This window comes from Nyctereutes procyonoides, unplaced genomic scaffold, assembly GCF_905146905.1.
Source record: "Nyctereutes procyonoides isolate TBG_1078 unplaced genomic scaffold, NYPRO_anot_genome, whole genome shotgun sequence".
In the NCBI taxonomy this organism is placed as follows: domain Eukaryota; kingdom Metazoa; phylum Chordata; class Mammalia; order Carnivora; family Canidae; genus Nyctereutes; species Nyctereutes procyonoides.
In genome coordinates this window covers 77,514,564-77,534,499 of record NW_026575126.1, presented here as the reverse complement: position 1 = coordinate 77,534,499, position 19,936 = coordinate 77,514,564, and the positions used below count along the sequence as shown (strand labels likewise).

At 43.5% G+C, this 19,936-nt stretch overlaps 1 protein-coding gene across 3 annotated transcripts in view; it reads right to left on the bottom strand.

Moving 5' to 3' along the window:
• Positions 1-19,936, bottom strand: part of ASL (argininosuccinate lyase) — a 39,129-nt gene that overhangs the window by 8,921 nt on the left and 10,272 nt on the right. Inside the window, exons 1-2 of one of the 3 annotated variants that reach the window (XM_055339256.1) lie at positions 1,935-2,070; positions 1,239-1,293 (exon numbers count right to left, since the gene is read on the bottom strand). In XM_055339256.1, coding sequence (XP_055195231.1) covers positions 1,239-1,250 — 12 coding nt within the window. In that variant the 5' untranslated portion in view covers positions 1,251-1,293; positions 1,935-2,070. Of the gene's footprint in view, positions 1-1,238; positions 1,294-1,934; positions 2,071-19,936 lie in introns of those variants that run through there. The other 2 variants (XM_055339259.1, XM_055339258.1) reach the window with 2 other exon arrangements.

The window sequence follows — 19,936 nt, the reverse complement described above, 5'->3', positions numbered from 1 at the left end:
ATGTCACCATCTGGGCTCTGAGTAGAAGGGGAGGTCCAATCTGGGGCCACAGGGCACTCCTGGGCACACCTGGGCACACCAGAATGATTCCTTTGGGGCAAGGGGGCAGGAGCACTGGTTTGGTTGGGGTTGAATGAGCAATAGCCAATTTAGAATGCACGAGGGGAATAACGTTGTTACTGTTAGACCTGTTTTTGAGCACCTACCACAGAGCACAACGGCTTGGCCCTGGGCTAGGCATTCTGTGTATGCTATTACACCCTCCTGTGAGTTGGGCATTGTCACCTCGGGAAGTCTGGTGACTGCTTCAGAAACCAACTTTGTTTGCCTCCAAAGTTCAAGCCCACCAACCCCATGATCCCAAAACTAGCAGGGCAGGCATTCTTATTCAGTTTATTCAGATGAACAAACTGAGATCCAGAGAGAGGAAGTGCCTTGCTAGCTAATGAGGACCAAAAAGGACTGGAACCCAGATCTCCTGCTTCCCCGGCCACAGGTTCTCTTCACTGGCATCAAGCAAACAGGGTTCAAAGCAATGACCTCATGATCAAGTACCTTACAGAAGGGGGTACTTCAGAAAATCTCTTATTTTCCCCACTTGCCAGATTATTCAACTGAGGCCCAAGAAAAGGAACCTGTGCCTAAGACTCCTGCTACTCAGTGGTCAGGAAGAGAACCCCGGCTCAAGGGAAGTGAGGCTGGTGAGCCGGGAAGCCACCAGGCACTGGGGCCACGGGGCCACAGGCATGGTCCCCTGCCTCCTGGTTATTTCCACAAGCCAGAGTCATGTGGACTCTGCTACACAGGGACAGCTGCTACAGCAGAAGGGGTGCAGTGGGGGAGACTAACAGGAAGGGCACCAGGAAAGGAATGAAGAGGTGAGGGAGCTGAGGGGGTGGGCAGCTCCCTTTCTGCCCCATCGCTGGGAGCAGCACTATCAGGGCAAGTCAAGTCAGGTCAGGGCCACCCTCACGCCCCGTGTGGGCTGGTGAGTGCCACACACCCCCGGGGAGGGGAGGAGGAGAGCAGCCAGTGATGCGGCGGCCACCGGGAAGTGACCACAGGCACAGGCGTCTCCCAGGCTCGGGCAACTGCACCGGGGGTACCCGTCGTCTGGAGCTAGCGACAGTCACCAGGAGCGCGGCAGGCCTGGCCCAGGGGATCCCGCGTGCAGGTCCCAGCCCGGCCGGCTCCCAGAGCGCCCCTCCCCCCGGCTGGGGACTCGAGGTCCCGCTCACCTCCGATGCCATGCTGGGCGGTTCCTCGTCGTCCAGGAGCCTCGGCAGTCCGGGTCTGGAAGACAAGCCGGGACTGACAAGCTTCCGCGCCCCCGGACGGGGTCCCTGGGGCGCTGCCGGCTGCGGCTCCGGGCGCTGCGCTCGGGTCTGCACAGTCTGCGTCCCGCGCCCCCGGCCCCCGGCTCCCGCGCCCCCGGCCCCCGCCCCCCGGGCCCCCCGGCCCCCCGGCTCCCGCGCCCCCGGCCCCCGCCCCCCGCGCCCCCGGACCCCCGGCTCCCGCGCCCCCGGCCCCCCGCCCCCCGGGCCCCCGGCCCCCCCGCGCCCCCGGCCCCCCGGCTCCCGCGCCCCCGCCGCCCCCGCCCCCCCGGCTCCCGCGCCCCCCGACCCCCCCCGGCCCCCCCCCCGCGCCCCCCGGCCCCAGCTCCCCGGCTCCCGCGCCCCCCGCGCCCCCGGCCCCAGCCCCCCGGCTCCCGCGCCCCCGGCCCCCGCCCCCCGCGCCCCCGGCCCCCCGGCTCCCGCGCCCCCCGGCCCCCCCGGCCCCCCCCCGCGCCCCCGGCCCCAGCCCCCCGGCCCCCCCCGCGCCCCCGGCCCCCCAGCTCCCGGACCCCGCGCCTCCCGCACCTCCCGCACCTCCCGCGCCTCCCGCACCTCCCTGCCCCCGCGCCCCCACCCCCGGGCCTCCCGTCGGGCACTCACCCTCCCGGCCGCGCCGTGCGTCTGGGGGCGGCCGCCCCGCGGGCCTTTTCTGGCCCAGAGGGCGTCAGCGGCGCCCGGCCCGATGCCCGCCTCCCGGCCGCGGGCGCACCAATGGCAGGGACAGGGCGGCGGGCGGAGCCTCTCGGGGCGGCTTTGGGTCGCGCGGCCCCAGGGCTGGGGCGCGGCGGGGCGGGGGTGGGGGCGGGGCGGCGACCGCCGGGCCACAGCGCTGGAGGCCCCGCACCGCGCCGGCCAGGCCTGGCAGCCTCTCTACCTGCTAAGGTCTGAAGCCTGACCTCCCCTCCTGGGTGGCCAAGTGCGAGAACCTGTAGCACTCTACAGACATGAATCCACGTCCCTGCATATCCAGCAACACGCAGGGCCAACCTTCTGGCAAATGAATTGAGGCTGGAAAGGGAGTCAGGGAAGATGTCTCAGAGCTGGGCCATAACCACGACGCATAAGACGGGTAGGGATGTAAACACACCTAACGCAGAGGCTCACCAGGTGCCAGACTGTGCTAGAGCTCTTACGTGATTGTCCTTATTTCATCGTCACAACAGTCCTGTTTACAGATGGAGAGGTTGAGGCTTCAAAGAGTTAGAAGTTAGTGGACGTGCCCATGGGCAACCAGTTAGAAGGAGACACTGGCTGACCACGCTGTACCGCAGGACAGAGGAGAGATTGTCGCCCCAGATTTGCTTGCAGCAAATAGCAAGTGTGTTCTGTGTGGAGGCTCCTGAAGCGTTGGGGGAGGGAACTCAGGAGGAGGAAGACAAGGAAGGCACCATGAAAGCTTATGGAAAAAAAACCAAAACAAAACAGACAAATCAAGAGTCTGCAGTTAAGGCCCTGACAGTAGACACTAAAAACGGACATGACCCTTGATCTTAAGGAAATGTCTTTGCCAGTAAAGGCTCATGGAAGCACAGTAACAAAGTTCTCTCTGGAAAAGCTGAGATCCCTGAGCAAAACCCCAGGGAGGCTGAGATACGTTTGGAGAAGTGTGGCTGCCAGTGGCCAGTCAGCACAGGGAAGATGGATAGGATGGACAGGTCCTCTCTAACCACCAGAGGCCACCCTTTGCTACCTGTAATCCATAGTGAGGTCAGACAAGGGATCTGAAGGGTGACTATCTCAGGCCTTCAGGAGGCAACACTCAGTTCAACAACAGTCTAGCCACTCCTGCCACAAATAGAAGGTTTAGGTGGTCCTAAGGTTGTCATGGAAGCATAACCAGAAGGAGAACTGGCTCTTGAGCCACTGTGGAAAGCATTTACAAGTGCATCATTCTCAGGGACTTCTTAGATGACCATCAGACCCAGTTCCCCTTCAGACTGCCAAGATGTAGATGCTGGGCCTTGGGGACTGGGTGAGACAATTGCTAGTGAATAGTGTAATGCAAAAGAAATGGTAGCTGAGATTGGAGCAAATTCTCAAGCCTTATTAAATGCCTGGGTGCACAAATTCATAGCCAGAAGACCCAGACTATATCAAAAGGTAAGGAAGTTCTTCATGCTGAGAGAAATGACGTAAGATAAAAGCTTGGGTCTACAAGAAGGAATAAAAAGCACTAGAAAAAGGCAACTCTATATTGAAGACTATTCTCTTTTCTTAATTTCCTTAAAGACAAATGACTAGGGGTACCTAGCTGGCTCAGTTGATAGAGCATGTTATTCTTTTTTTTAAAAGATTTTATTTATTTATTCATGAGACACAGAGAGAGGAGCATATTATTCTTAATCTCAAGGTTGTTGGTTCGAGCTCCACTTTGGGTATAGAGATTGCTTAAAAATAAAATCTTTAAAAAATAAAGACTAATGACTAAACTAAAAATAATAACAATGTGTTGTTGGTTTTATAGCAAAGTGGAAGAGGATACTAATGGAATTATACTATTGTAAGATGATTGTGTTATACACGAAGAGGTATACTAATTTCAATTCAGAGCAAACTGGTATAAATTAAGGACTCATATTGTAATCCTTAGAGCAATCACCAAAAAAAGGTACATCTAAAAACCCAATAGATGAGATAAAGTGGAATATTAAAATATTCTCGATCAAAGGAAGTCAAGAATTAAGGACACAAGTACAGATATAAAAATAAAGTAATAGACTTTATCTGTATTTGTATATATGTTATCTATAATAAGATAACCTTTGTACCCCCACTAATTATCATCTCTACTATATTACTCCCACTAACACCCACACTATCTGTCTTGGACTAAGAGTTTAGGTTAAATCAAATGAAGAGCCTTCAAAGCTCTAAGCAAGTGTTATCCACTTAACCCCTGATTAACAACACTAAGGACTGCAAGAATCTATCCTACATCAATTGAATGCAAACCAAACACTTTAATTAAGCTAAATCCTTACTAGATCGGTGGGCTTCCACCCCACGAAATTTTAGTTAACAGCTAAATACCCTAACAACTGGCTTCAATCTACCTTCTCCCCGCCGTGTAGAAAAAAAAAGGCGGGAGAAGCCCTGGCAGCGTCTAGGCTGCTTCTTTGAATTTGCAATTCAATATGAATAGTTCACCACAGGACTTGGCAAAAAGAGGACTTAAACCCCTATCTTTAGATTTACAGTCTAATGCTTTTATCAGCCATTTTACCTATGTTCATTAACCGATGATTATTTTCCACTAACCACAAAGACATTGGTACTTTATATTTACTGTTTGGAGCATGAGCTGGTACAGTAGGCACTGCCTTAAGCCTCCTAATTCGAGCGGAACTAGGTCAACCCGGTACCCTATTAGGAGACGACCAGATTTATAATGTAATCGTAACTGCCCATGCTTTCATAATAATTTTCTTTATGGTTATGCCCATTATAATTGGAGGATTCGGAAATTGACTGGTTCCACTAATAATTGGCCCCCCAGATATGGCATTCCCCCGAATAAATAACATAAGTTTCTGACTGCTCCCTCCATCTTTTCTCCTATTGCTAGCATCCTCTATGGTAGAAGCAGGTGCAGGAACAGGATGAACTGTATACCCCCCACTAGCCGGCAACCTAGCCCATGCAGGAGCATCAGTAGGCCTAACAATTTTTTCCTTACATCTAGCCGGAGTTTCCTCTATTCTAGGGGCAATCAACTTTATTACTACTATTATTAATATAAAACCCCCAGCTATGCCTCAATATCAAACCCCTTTGTTTGTATGATCTGTGCTAATCACAGCAGTCCTATTGCTGTTGTCATTACCTGTACTGGCTGCCATAATTACAATACTTCTAATGGACTGAAACCTGACTACAACATTTTTCGATCCTGCTAGAGGGGGAGACCCCATTCTATACCAGCACTTGTTTTGACTTTTTGGGCACCCTGAAGTCTATATTTTAATTTTGCCTGGGTTTGGAATAATTTCTCAAATTGTTACATATTACTCAGGGAAAAAGCCCTTCGGCTACATAGGAATGGTTTGGGCAATGATATCTATTGGGTTCCTGGGCTTTATTGTATGGGCTCACCATATATTTACTGTAGGGATGGATGTAGACACATGAGCATATTTTACATCCGCTACTATAATTATTGGTATCCCAACAGGAGTTAAAGCTGATTAGCAACACTTCATGGAGGAAATAGTGTAAATGGGTCAAACATTTTGATTAAAGGCAGAAATTGTCAGAATCCATTTTTTAATTTTTTAAATTTATTTTCAAATGTATTTCTTAAAGATTTTTATTTATTTATTTATTCATAGAGACAGAGAGACAGACAGACAGGCAGAGGGAGAAGCAGGCTCCATGCAGGGAGCCCGAGGCGGACTTGATCCCAGGTCTACCAGGATCACACCCCTGGCCGCAGGCGGCGCTAAACCGCTGCGCCACCGGGGCTGCCCAGAATGCATTTTTTAAAAGATTTTATTTATTTATTTATTTATTTATTTATTTATTTATTTGACGACTAGAGAGCCTGAGCAGGGAGGAAGGGCATAGGGAGGGGAAAAAGCAGATTCCCTGTTGAGCAGGGAGCCTGACGTGGGACTCGATCCCAGGATCCTGGGGATCATGACCCAAACAGAAGATATATGCTTAGCCAACTGAGCCACCTAGGTGCCCCTGTCAGAATGCATTTAAAAAAGTAAGATTCAACTATATCCTGTGTACAGAAAATTCACTTAAAACATAAAGACATAGACAAGTTAAAAGTAAGAGATGGAAAAGATACACCATGAAAGCATAATCATAAGATATCTGAAATAGTTGTTTTCATATCAGACAAAGTAAACTTCAAGGCAAGAAATATTACCAGAGGGCAGCCCGGTGGCGCAGCGGTTTGGAGCTGCCTGCAGCCTGGGGTGTGATCCTGGAGACCCAGGATAGAGTCCCACATCCGGCTCCCTGCATGGAGCCTGCTTCTCCTTCTGCCTGTGTCTCTGCCTCTCTCTCTCTGTGTCTATGAATAAATAAATAAAATCTTTAAAAAAAAGAAAAAAAGAAATATTACCAGAGATAAAGAGGATCATTATATAATAAGAGGGTCAACTAATCATTAAGTGCTAACTATCCCAAATAAGTATGCTTCTAATATCACAGCTTCAAATTATATGAAGCAAAGATAAATAGAACTAAAGACATAAATAAAGAGCTCCAAAATCATAATAGGAGATTTTTAACATCCCTGTCTCTGTAATTGACAGAACCAGAAAAACAAAAAGTCAGGAAAGATATGAATGACCTAAACAAAATTATCAACCAACATGACCTAATTGATATTTATAGAACATGCCACCCCCAAATGGCAAAAACAAATTATTGGTGCCTTTTGCAAGCAGAAGAATGATGATAAAAATTTTTTGTATGTAAAAATGATGCTTAAAAATATATTATAATATAAGAGCACCTGGGTGGCTCAGTTGGATAAGTGCCTGCCTTTGGCTCAGGTCATAATCCCAGGATCCTAGGATTGAGCCCTGTGTTGGGCTCCCTGCTCACTGGGGAGTCTGCTTCTCCTCCCTCTGCCCACTCCTGCCTCTGGCTCATGCTCTCTCCCTCTCAAATAAATAAAATCATAAAAATATATATTACTGTGTAAATATGTACCATAGAATAGGATTCAGCATATAAAAATGAATGAGCTATTGATATATGCAATGACTTTGCCGAATCTCCAGGAAATTATGCTCAGTAGGAAAATAAAGCCAATCTCAAAAGTTTACACGTTGTATTATTCTACTGATACAACATTTTTGAAACAACAAAATTTTAGAAAAGGACAACAGAGTAGTGGTTAGGGGTTAGGGTTTCTGAGAAGTTGCAACATAAGGAAGGAATCATTGTGTTGTTGGAACTGTTCAGTATCTTGACTTTATGATGGGTACATGAAACTACACAGGTGACTACATTCTGTAGAACTTAACATATACATAGATACACACAGAAAAAGAGTACAAGTGGGCAGCCCCGGTGGCGCAGCGGTTTAGCGCCGCCTGCAGCCCGGGGGGTGATCCTGGAGACCTGGGATCGAGTCCCACATCACGCTTGTTGCATGGAGCCTGCTTCTCCCTCTGCCTGTGTCTCTGCCTCTTTCTCTCTCTCTCTCTCTCTCTCTCTCTGTGTGTGTGTCTCTATGAATAAATAAATAAAATCTTTAAAAAAAAAAGAGTACAAGTAAAATAGGGTGGTCTGATAAGATCATTTGATTGTATCAATATCAATATTCTGGTTGTGACATACTGTAGTTTTACAAAATGTTACCACTGGTGGAAACTGAGGAGAGAGTAAAGGGATGTCTCTGATCATTTCTTTCTTTTATAAAAAATTTTATTTATTTATTTTAGGGAGGGAGGGAGAGAGAGAGAGAGTAGGGGCAGAGGAAGAAAGAGAACGCTGAAGAAGACTCCCTGCTAACTGGGGAGTCTGCCACATGAATTCATTCCAGGACCATAAGATCATGACCTGAGGCAAAACCAAAAGTCAGTCGCCCAATCAACTGAGCCACCCTGTGTCCCTCTAATCATTTCTTACAACTGCATGTAAATCTAAAATTATCTCAAGAAATATTTCTCTTTTTTTAAGATTTTATTTATTTATTCATGAGAGACACAGAGAGAGAGGCAGAGACACAGGCAGAGGGAGAAGAAGGCTCCCCTGTGGGGATCCCGGTGTGTGACTTGATCCCAGGACCCCAGGATCACAACCTGAGCCGAAGGCTGATACTCAACCACTGAGCCACCCAGGTGCCCCTCAAGAAAAATTTCAATAAAAATATATTACAAAAAAAAATATATATATATATAATTATATATATTCCAAAACTACTCTGCTCACTTTAGAAAATACCTACAATAGATAATGGCATGAGGTTATGTTTTTCAGAAGTTCTTATCTTCTAGAGATACATACTGAAGAATTTTCATGTGAAATGATATATCTGGAGTTTATTATAAAATGTTTCAACAACAACAAAAAGGAGTGAGATTGGTAGATTTACAAAATGTCAATGATTGTTCAAGTAGGCATTTTTAAAATCTCCAAGTAGGGGATCCCTGGGTGGCGCAGCGGTTTGGTGCCTGCATTTGGCCCAGGGCGCGATCCTGGAGACCCGGGATCGAATCCCACATCGGGCTCCCTGCATGGAGCCTGCTTCTCCCTCTGCCTGTGTCTCTGCCTCTCTCTCTCTCTGTGACTATCATAAATAAATAAAAATTTAAAAATAAAATAAAATCTCCAAGTATTAACAAAGGCTCACAATCCCACTGTTAAAACCCTAATGAATTTGGATATGCGCATATGTATGAATATCCATATATATTATATATATGATGTATATATTAGCTTTATTGAGATCTATTAATACACAATACACAGATATTTAAAGTGTACAATTTGATATGTTTTGACATATACTTATACACATGAAACTAACCATAATCAAGGTAGTGAGTGTATCCATCATACCCAAAAGGGTCTTTGTACTTTTTTATGATCCCTTCCTCCTACCTCTCCCCATCCATACCCAAGAAAATACTGATTTGCTTTTCGTAGTTATTAGTTTGCATTTTCCAGATCTATTATTCTGTCTATATTTTGTCTGACTTTTCTCACTCAGGATAATTATTTTGAGGTTTATCCATGTTATTACATGTACCAGTAGTTCATTTCTTGATAAGTAGTATTCCATTGTATGGATATGCCCCAATTTGTTTATCTGTCTGTTGATGCACATTTGGGTTGCTTCCAATTTTTGACTATTACAAATAAAACATTGGTGTACAAATCTTTCTATGCATAGGTACAAATACCTATGAATGGAATGGCTGGACCATATGATAAATGTATATTTAATTTTTTAGGAAATTACCAAATAGTGTTGCAAAATGTTGCATACATTTACTTTTCCCACCAGCAATATGTGAGAGCTTCAGTTCTGCACATCCTTGTCAACATTAGAATGGTCAGTCTTTTTAAGTTTAGTCACTCCTATAGGTGCATAGTATGTTTCATTATTGCTTTAATTTGCATTTCCCTAATGACTAATACTGAACATTTTTTCATGTGGTTGTTTGCCATCATGTATTATCTTCTTTGGTGAGGTGACTTTCAAGTTGTTTGTCCTTTTTAAATTGTATTGTTTGCTTATTGTTGTATTTTGAGAGTTCTGTATATGTTTTGGAAACAAGTCATTCACTCAGATATACATTTTGCAAAGATTTTTGTCCAGTCTGTGGTTTGTTTTTCCTTTGTCTGAACAGCACTTTTTTTAGAGCAAACTTTTTTTTTAAGATTTTATTTATTTATTCATGAGACACACACACACACACACAGAGAGAGAGAGAGAGAGAGAGAGGCAGAGACACAGGCAGAGGGAGAAGCAGGCTCCATGCAGGGAGCCCGATGTGGGACTCGATTCCAGGTCTCCAGGATCAGGCCCTAGGCTGAAGGCGGCGCTAAACCGCTGAGCCACCGGGGCTGCCCAGAGCAAAAGTTTTTAATTTTGATGATACAAGTCCCTTATCAGGTATATAATATATGATCTGCAAAGATTTTTTCCCTATTCCGTGGATTGTCTTTTCACTTTGTTTGTAGCACAAATGTTTTTAATCTTGATGAAGTTCAGTTTATCCATTTTTTCTTTTGTCGCTTGTTTTGGCTGTTCTGGGTCCCTTACATCCTTATATGAATTTTATAATTAACTTGTCAATTTCTGCAAAAAAGGCAGTTGTTGGAATTTTGATAAGGATGTATTGAGATCAATTTGGAGAGTACTGATATTCTAACAATATTAAGTCTTCCGGTTATGAACATGGGATGTTTCTAATTTAATAAGGTCTTATTTAATTTCCTTTAATAATACTTTGTAATTGTCAGGGCATAAGTTTTGGATGACTTTTGATAAATTTATTCCCAAGTTTCTTATTCTTATTTTTTAAAGATTTTTTTTATTTATTTGACAGAGAGAGCAAGCAACAGAGCACAAGCTGGTGGAGCAGCAGAGGGAAAGGGAGAGAAAGAAGCTGGATGGATCCCAGGAACTGGGATCATGACCTGAGCAGAAGGGAGATGCTTCACTGACTGAGCCTCCCAGGCGCCCCTCCAAGGATTTTATTCTTTTTGATGCTATTATAAATGGAATTATTTTTTTCATTTTTCATTTCCCAGCTGTTCACTGTTAATGTATAGAAATGTGATTGACTTCTATATATTGATCTTCTATCTTGCAATCTTGTTTAATCTGTTTATCCAGCAGGGTCTTTTTTAGTGGACTCCTTATGATATTCTACATACACTATCATGTCATCTGCTAATATAGTTTTGCTTCTTCATTTCTAATCTGAATGCCTTTTTCTCTTGCCTATCTGCTCTGACTAGTACTTCCAGTACAATTTTGAGTAGGAGTGGTGAGAACGGAAATCTTTATCTTGTTCCTGATTTTAGGGGAAAACATCCAGTCTTTTACCATTAAGTATGGGGTTATATGTAGGTATATTAGTTTCCTAGAATGGCCATAACAAAGTACTATAGGGATCCCTGGGTTGCGCAGCGGTTTGGCGCCTGCCTTTGGCCCAGGGTGTGATCCTGAAGACCCGGAATCGAGTCCCACATCGGGCTCCCGGTGCATGGAACCTGCTTCTCCCTCTGCCTGTGTCTCTGCCTCTCTCTCTCTCTCTCTCTCTCTTTGTGTGACTATCATAAATAAATAAAAATTTAAAAAAGTACTATAAATTTATTCTCTGACAGTTCTGAAGGCAGATTTGTCAGCATGGCCACACTCCTTCTGAAATCTCTAGGGAAGAAGCCTTCCTTGCCTCTTCCTAGCTCTGGCGACTCTCAGCAATCCTCGGCATTCTTTGACATGCAGCTGCATCATTCTGATGTTCTGTTGTCTTTACATGGCCTTCTCTCCTAGACCTAGGAGACCTAGGAGACCCTTGGAGGGAGGGATCCAAATCTCCCTCTCCTTTCTCTTAGAAAGACAGTAATCATTGGATTTAGGGCCCACCCTATTCTTTTTTTTTTTTTTTTAAGATTTTCATGTATTCACGAGAGACACACAGAGAGAGGTAGAGACACAGGCAGAGGGGGATGCAGGCTCTCTGTGAGGAGCCCGATGTGGGACTCGATCCCAGGACCCCCAGACCACAACCTGAGCCGAAGGCAGATGCTCAACCACTGAGCCACCCAGAGGCCCCTCACCCTACTCTTTTAGCTTAAGTACAATGCAAGATCCCATTTCCAAATAAGATCATGCTCACAGATCCTAGGAATTGGGACTTGACAGTATTTTTCTGGAGTTGGGGGTGGGGAGGAGGTGGCACAATTCAACCCACTATAGTCAGATTTTTATAGTTGCCCTTTATTAGGTTAAGAAAGTTCCCTTTCTATTCCCACTTTATTATTACTTTTGTTTAAACCAACAATTATGTTTATAGAGATTTAAATAGTAGGAAAAAATCTTGCATATTTGCCTATTAACATTTGGCCTACTACCATATTAGAATTTCCTATGCTTTTTATTCCTTTTTAAAATTTTTATTTATTTAAAAATATATATATACTTTTTATTGAAGTTCGATTTGCCAACATATAACACCCATTGCTCATCCCATCAAGTGCCCTTCTCAATGCCTCTCACCCAGTCACCCCACCCCCCCGCCCACCTTCCCTTCCACTACCTCTTGTTTGCTTCCCAGAGTTAGGGGTCTCTCATGGTTTGTCTCCCTCTCTTATTTTTCCCACTCATTTTCTTTCCTTTCACCTATAATCCCTTCCACTATTTCTTATATTCCCCATATGAGTGAAACCATATAATGATTGTCCTTCCCCAATTGACTTACTTCACTCAGCATAATACCCTCCAGTTCCATCCACGTTGAAGCAAATGGTGGGTATTTGTCCTTTCTAATGGCTGAGTAATATTCCATTGTATACATAGACCACATCTTCATCTTTTTTTTAAAAGATTTTATTTATTTATTCATGATAGTCACACACAGAGAGAGAGAGAGAGAGAGAGAGAGAGAGAGAGACAGAGACAGAGACAGAGACACAGGGAGAGGGAGAAGCAGGCTCCATGCCAGGAGCCCAACGTGGGATTCAATCCCGGGTCTCCAGGATCGCGCCCTGGGCCAAAGGCAGGTGCTAAACCACTGCGCCACCCAGGGATCCCCACATCTTCTTTATCCATTCATCTATCGATGGACACTGAGGCTCCTTCCACAGTTTGGCTGTTGTGGACATCGCTGCTATGAACATTGGGGTGCAGGTGTCTCGGTTTTTCACTACATCTGTATCTTTGGGGTAAATCCCCAGCAGTGCAATTGCTGGGTTGTAGAGTAGCTCTATTTTTAATTCTTTTTCTCATGATAGTCACAGAGAGAGAGACAGAGAGGCAGAGACACAGACAGAGGGAGAAGCAGGCTCCATGCAGAGAGCCCGACGTGGGATTCGATCCCGGGTCTCCAGGATCGTGCCCCAGGCCAAAGGCAGGCGCCAGACCGCTGCGCCACCCAGGGATCTCCCGAGTAGCTCTATTTTTAACTCTTTGAGGAACCTCCACGTGGTTTTCCAGAGTGGCTGCACCAGTTCACATTCCCACCAACAGAGTAAGAGGGTTCCCTTTTCTCCACATCCTCTCCAACATTTGTTGTTTCCTGTCTTGTTAATTTTCCCCATTCTCACTGGTGTGAGGTGGTACCTCATTGTGGTTTGGATTTGTATTTCCCTGATGGCAAGTGATGCGGAGCATTTTCTCATGTGCGTGTTGGCCATGTCTATGTCTTCCTCTGTGAGATTTCTCTTCATGTCTTTTGCCCATTTCATGATTGGATTGTGTGTTTCTTTGCTGTTGAGTTTAAGAAGTTCTTTATAGATCTTGGAAACTAGCCCTTTATCTGATACGTCATTTGCAAATATCTTCTCCCATTCTGTAGGTTGTCTTTGAGTTTGGTTGATTGTTTCTTTTGCTGTGCAGAAGCTTTTTATCTTGATAAAGTCCCAATAGTTCATTTTTGCTTTTGTATTATTTTTGTACATTTTTAGATGTATCTTGCAAGAAGCTGCTGTGGCTAAGTTCAAAAAGGTGTTGCCTGTGTTCTCCTCTAGGATTTTGATGGAATCTTGTCTCACATTTAGATCTTCCATCCATTTTGAGTGTATCTTTATGTATGGTGAAAGAGAGTGGTCTAGTTTCATTCTTCTGCATGTGGATGTCCAATTTTCCCAGCACCATCTATTGAAGAGACTGTCTTTCTTCCAGTGGATCGTCTTTCCTCCTTTATCGAATATTAGTTGACCATAAAGTTGAGGGTCCACTTCTGGGTTCTCTATTCTGTTCCATTGATCTATGTGTCTGTTTTTGTGCCAGTACCACACTGTTTTGATGACCACAGCTTTGTAGTACAACCTGAAATCTGGCATTGTGATGCCCCCAGCTATGGTTTTCTTCTTTAAAATTCCCCTGGCTATTCGGGGTCTTTTCTGATTCCACACAAATCTTAAAATAATTTGTTCTAACTCTCTGAAGAAAGTCCATGGTATTTTGATAGGGATTGCATTAAACGTGTAAATTGCCCTGGGTAGCATGGACGTTTTCACAATATTAATTCTGCCAATCCATGAGCATGGACTATTTTCCCATCTCTGTATCTTCCTCAATTTCTTTCAGAAGTGTTCTGTAGTTTTTAGGGTATAGATTCTTTATCTCTTTGGTTAGGTTTATTCCTAGGTATCTTCTGCTTTTGGGTGCAATTGTAAATGGGATTGACTCCTTAATTTCTCTTTCTTCAGTCTCATTGTTAGTGTATAGATATGCCACTGATTTCTGGGCATTGATTTTGTATCCTGTCACACTGCTGAATTGCTGTATGAGTTCTAGCACTCTTGGGGTGGAGTCTTTTGGGTTTTCTATGTACAGGATCATGTCATCTGCGAAGAGGGAGAGTTTGATGTCTTCTTTGTTGATTTGAATGCCTTTTATTTCATTTTGTTGCCTGATTGCTGAGGCTAGGACTTCTGGTACTATGTTGAATAGCAGAAGTCAGAGTGGACATCCCTGTCTTGTTCCTTTTCCCTAAAAAGGCTCTCAATTTTTCCCCATTGAGAATGATAGTTGCTGTGGGCTTTTCGTAGATGGCTTTTAAGATGCTGAGGAATTTTCCCTCTATCTCTATACTCTGAAGAGTTTTGATCAGGAATGGATGCTGTATTTTGTCAAATGTTTTCTCAGCATCTATTGAGAAGATCATATGGTTCTTGTTTTTTCTCTTGTTGATGTGATCTATCCTATTGATTGTTTTATGAGTGTTGAACCACTCTTGTATCCCAGGGATACAGCCCACTTGGTCATGGTGAATAATCTTCTTAATATACTGTTGGATCCTATTGGCTAGTATCTTGTTGAGAATTGTTGCATCTGTGTTCATCGGGGATATTGGTCTGTAATTCTTTTTGGTGGGATCTCTGTCTGGTTTTGGAATTAAGGTGATGCTGGCCTCATAAAACAAGTTTGGAATTATTCCATCCCTTTCTATCCTTTGGAACAGCTTTAGTAGAATGGTATTATTTCTTCTTTAAACGTTTGATAGAATTTCCCTGGGAAGCCATCTGGCCCTGGACTTTAGTGTCTTGGGAGGTTTTTTGATGACTGCTTCAATTTCCTCACTTGTTATTGGCCTGTTCAGGTTTTGTATTTCTTCCTGTTCCAGTTTTGGTAGTTTGTGGGTTTCCAGAAATGCATCCATTTCTTTCAGATTGCTTAATTTGTTGGCATATAGCTGCTCATAATACATTTTAAAAATCATTTGTATTTCCTTGATATTGGTTGTGATCTCTCCTTTTTCATTCGTGATTTTATTAATTTGAGTCTTTTTTTCTTTCTCTAAGGCTGGCTAGGGGTTTACCTATCTTATTAATTCTTTCAAAGAACAAACTCCTGGTTTTGTTGATCTGTTCCACAGTTCTTCTGGTCTCTAATTCATTGAGTTCTGCTCGAATCTTTATTATGTCTCTTCTGCTTGGTGTGGGTTTTACTTGATGTACTTTCTCCAATTACTATAGGTGCAACGTTAGCTTGTGTATTTGAGTTTTTCTCAATTTTTTGAGGGAGGCTTGTATTGCAATGTATTTCCCTCTTAGGGCCACTTTTACTGTATCCCAAAGATTTTGAATGTGTTCAAAATGTGTTTTGTTTTTTTTTTGTTTTTTTTTTTTTTAAATTTTTATTTATTTATTTATGACAGTCACAGAGAGAGAGAGAGAGGCAAAGACACAGGCAGAGGGAGAAGCAGGCTCCGTGCACCGGGAGCCCGACGTGGGACTCGATCCCGGTCTCCAGGATCGCGCCCTGGGCCAAAGGCAGGCGCCAAACCGCTGCGCCACCCAGGGATCCCTCAAAATGTGTTTTGAATGTGTTGTGTCTTCATTTTCATTAGTTTCCATGAATCTTTTTAATTCTTCTCTAATTTCCTGGTTGACCCATTCATCTTTTAGCAGGATGCTCTTTAGCCTCCATGCGTTTGAGTTTCTTCCAAATTTCTTCTTGTGACTGAGTTCTAGTTTCAAAGCATTGTGGTCTGAAAATATGCAGGGGACAATCCCAATCTTTTGGTATTGGTTGAGACCTGATTTGTGACCCAACATGTGGTCTATTCTGGAGAAAGTTCCGTGTGCACTTGAGAAGAATGTGTATTCAGTTGCATTCAGATGCAAAGTTCGGTATATATCTGTGAAATCCATCTGGCCCAGTGTATCATTTAAAGCCCTTGTTTCTTTGGTGATGTTGTGCTTAGAATATCTGTCATTTGCAAAAAGTGCCATGTTGAAGTCTCCTACTGTTAGTGTATTATTATTTAAGTATCTCTTTACTTTGGTTATTAATTGATTGATATACTTGGCAGTTCCCATATTAGGTGCATAAATATTCATGGTTGTTAGGTCTTTTTGTTGGATAGATCCTTTAAGTATGATATAGTATCCTACTTTTTATTCCTTTGTATGGATCCAGATTTCCATCTGCTATCATTGTCCTTTTGTCTGAAGCATTTTCTTATTTTTCCATAGCACCAGTGATGATCCTTTCAGCTTTTGTATACCTGAAAATGTCTTCATGTCATCCTGTTGTTCTGAGAAACATTTTTTCCACACATGGAATTCTAAGTTGACTCTTTTCCCCAGTATTTAAAGATGTTGCTCCACTGTCTTCTCACTTGCATTGTTTCTGAGGACAAATCTGTCAGAATATACTTGTACCTCTATATGTAACATGTATTTTCCCCCCTATCTAGCTGCTTTTAAGATTCTTTATCACTGATTTGGCTAAATTAATTGTGACAGTTAATCTTGGTGCAGTTTTCTTCATTCTTGGTGCAGTTTTCTTGGTGCAGTTTTCTTCATTTTTCTTGTGCTAGTGATTGTTGAGTATCTTAGGTCTGTGGATTTATAATTTTTAATATTTAAATATCTTTCTATCCCCTTCATGCTCCTCTTTTTTTGGAGACCCTAATTATTTGTACATAGGCTTGAAGTGTCCCATAGCTCATTGATGCTCTTTTATTTTTGTTGATTCTTTTTCATTTTGTGTTTCATTTTGGATGGTGCCTATTTTTATGCCTTTAACCCACCAATGTTTTTCTCTATAATGTCTAATCTGCTATCCATCCAATCCAATATCTCCAATCATGTAGTTTTCTTTTCTTTTCTTTTTTAATATACAGCTGTTAGCACATCATTAAAATATCACGAAAAGTCTGAAAAATCATCTGGCATCTTGCTGTCTGTAGCTGAACAACTTAGATCTTATTCATTGGCCTGTTGAATTTTTCCTTTTTCGGAACCAGATACCATCCAAAATTTTTCTGATATCTTTATTTTTAATTCTTGTGGCTTGCTGAATCAAAGCAGCTTAATTTGATACAAGTTTAGTGTCATTTCCTTCAAGAATTAACTCATCTTTCTGGGCTTGAGATACTGAACAAGCAACAGCTGGCCTCATCTGAACCCAGCAGATGTATTTTTTTGTCCAAGAAATTTCAGATTTCGGGATCCCTGGGTGGCGCAGTGGTTTGGCGCCTGCCTTTGGCCCAGGGCGCGATCCTGGAGACCCGGGATCGAATCCCACGTCGGGCTCCCGGTGCATGGAGCCTGCTTCTCCCTCTGCCTGTGTCTCTGCCTCTCTCTGTGTGTGTGACTATCATAAATAAATAAAAATTAAAAAAAAGAAATTTCAGATTGCAACAAGAGAACTATTCTTCTGAATTATAACATTGATGGGGAAGTGAGCACACAGAGACTTCATCTTGCACTGGAAGCCCAGTGTAACACCCTTGGCCATGTTCTGTACACAATTACAAATACTGTGAACGTAGGTCCTTTTTATTGCCCAATCATTTGTCAACTTGGAACCTCTTTTTCCTTTCAAGGAGATTGAGTTCTACACTGCTGTAGTTGGAGTCCCTCCTCATATTTCTTCTGGGGGACTTCACAATAGCAGTATAGCCCTTCAAAGTGATGTCAACATTTTCTGCAACACCAACAGTCTGATTGCTAAGAATAATCTTCATTCTTATGGTAGATGGGGTCAAAGAAAGCTCAAATGTTTTAGTTTTCAACTCTAAAAGTTTGGTTTTGGCCTTTTTTATATCTTTCATGTCTCTGTATAACTTTTTTTTTGCATGGGGTGATAGTTTCATGGTCATTTTCATGGTATTTTAACTCATTATTGACATCATAGAAATATTATTGTGTATTAACTTTTTGTTGTGATAAAAAATGTCATAAAGTTTATCATCTTAGCCATTTTTAAGTGTATGATTCAGTACTGTTGAATATACCAACACTCTTATGAGACAGGTCTCCAGAACCTTTCACCTTGCAGAACTAAAACTATATCCATTGAACAACTCTCCATTGCCCACCGCCCCTAGCCCCTAGTAACCACCATTTTACTTTCTTCATATATGAGATATACAAAGTAGTCAAATTCATATAAGTGGAATCACATATTATTTTAACCTTTCTGACTGGCTTATTTCACCTAGCATAATGGCCTCAACTTTCATCTATGTCATATAATGTGGCAGGATTTCCTTCCTTTAAGATTGCATATTAATCCACTATGATAGTTACTTTTTAAAAATGATTTTATTTATTTATTCATGAGACACACACAGAGGGAGGCAGAGACACAGGCAGAGGGAGAAGCAGGCTCCATGCAGGGAACCCGACGTGGGACTTGATCCCGGGTCTCCAGGATCACCACCTGGGCTGAAGACAGTGCTAAACTGCTGGGTCATCACCGGGGCTGCCCAGCGGGGAGAACTTCTATATCCAAATGTTTATTTGATTTTTTTGTTGTTGTTTAAAAGACATTTAAAGGGGTGCCTAGGTGGCTCAGGCAGTTAAGTGTCTGCCTTCAGTTCAGGTCATGATCCCAGGGTCCTGGGATGGAGCCCCACATGGGGTTCCCTGCTCAGTGGGGAGTCTGCTTCTCCCTTTCCCTCTGTCCTTCTACCCTCGCTCATGCTCTCTTGCTCTCTCAAAAAATAAAATCTTTACCAAAAATAAAAGGCATCCAAAACAACATATAAAACTGAATCCTTGATCTTCCCCCCAAAATGTGATCATAATTCTGTCCTTCCCATGACAATAAATGGCAACACCATCCATCTAGTTACTCAGACCAAAAATCTTAGTGTCATCTTTGACCCCTGTTTTCTGTCATAACCAAATCAAATCAGTCATATAATCCTGTTGTATATATTTCAAATTATATCCAGAATCTGACTGTCTCTCCTCACTCTATACTCCACTGCTTCTTTCTGGACTGAGCCACCATGCACCAAGATCTTTTGCCTTCTCACTACTGTCCTGCTTTTTTTTTTTTTAGAGAGATTTTATTTATTTGACAAAGAGAGAGAGAGAGAGCACACAAGCAGGGGGGAGCAGCAGAGGGAGAGGGAGAAGCAGGTTCCCCATGGAGCAGGGAGCCCAATACAGGGCTCAGTCTCTGGACCCCAGGGTCATGACCTGAGCCAAAGGCAGACACTTACCACTGAGCCATCAGGCACGGCTGTTGTCCCTGCTTCTACTCTTGCCCTTCTACTCTCTTCTCAACACAGGAGCCAGAGAGATTCTTCTACAATTTAAACTAGATCATGCCACTTGTCTGCTCAAACTCTTCCATGGCTCCACACCTCACTCAGAGTGGAAGCCAGTGTCCTACCAGGAGCCTAGAGCTCAGTGACCTACCCTGCTCCCTCTTCCCCTAGTACCTCTCTACCCTCCTCTCCCAGGACTCTCCTGTCACTCACTCTCTACTGCAGTCACACTGGCTCCCTGTGTTCTTTGAACACCCAGGCACGTTCCTTTCTGTTTGATACTTCTTGCTGCTTCCTTGTCTGGAATGTTGGCCCAAGTCTCTTCATGTCTCACTTCCTCACCTTCTTCATGTCCCTGCCTACATGTCACCTTCTTACAAAGTGAGGACTTCCCTCAACTACCTTATTATTTTTTTTTACTTAAAAGTAAAGATTTAGGGC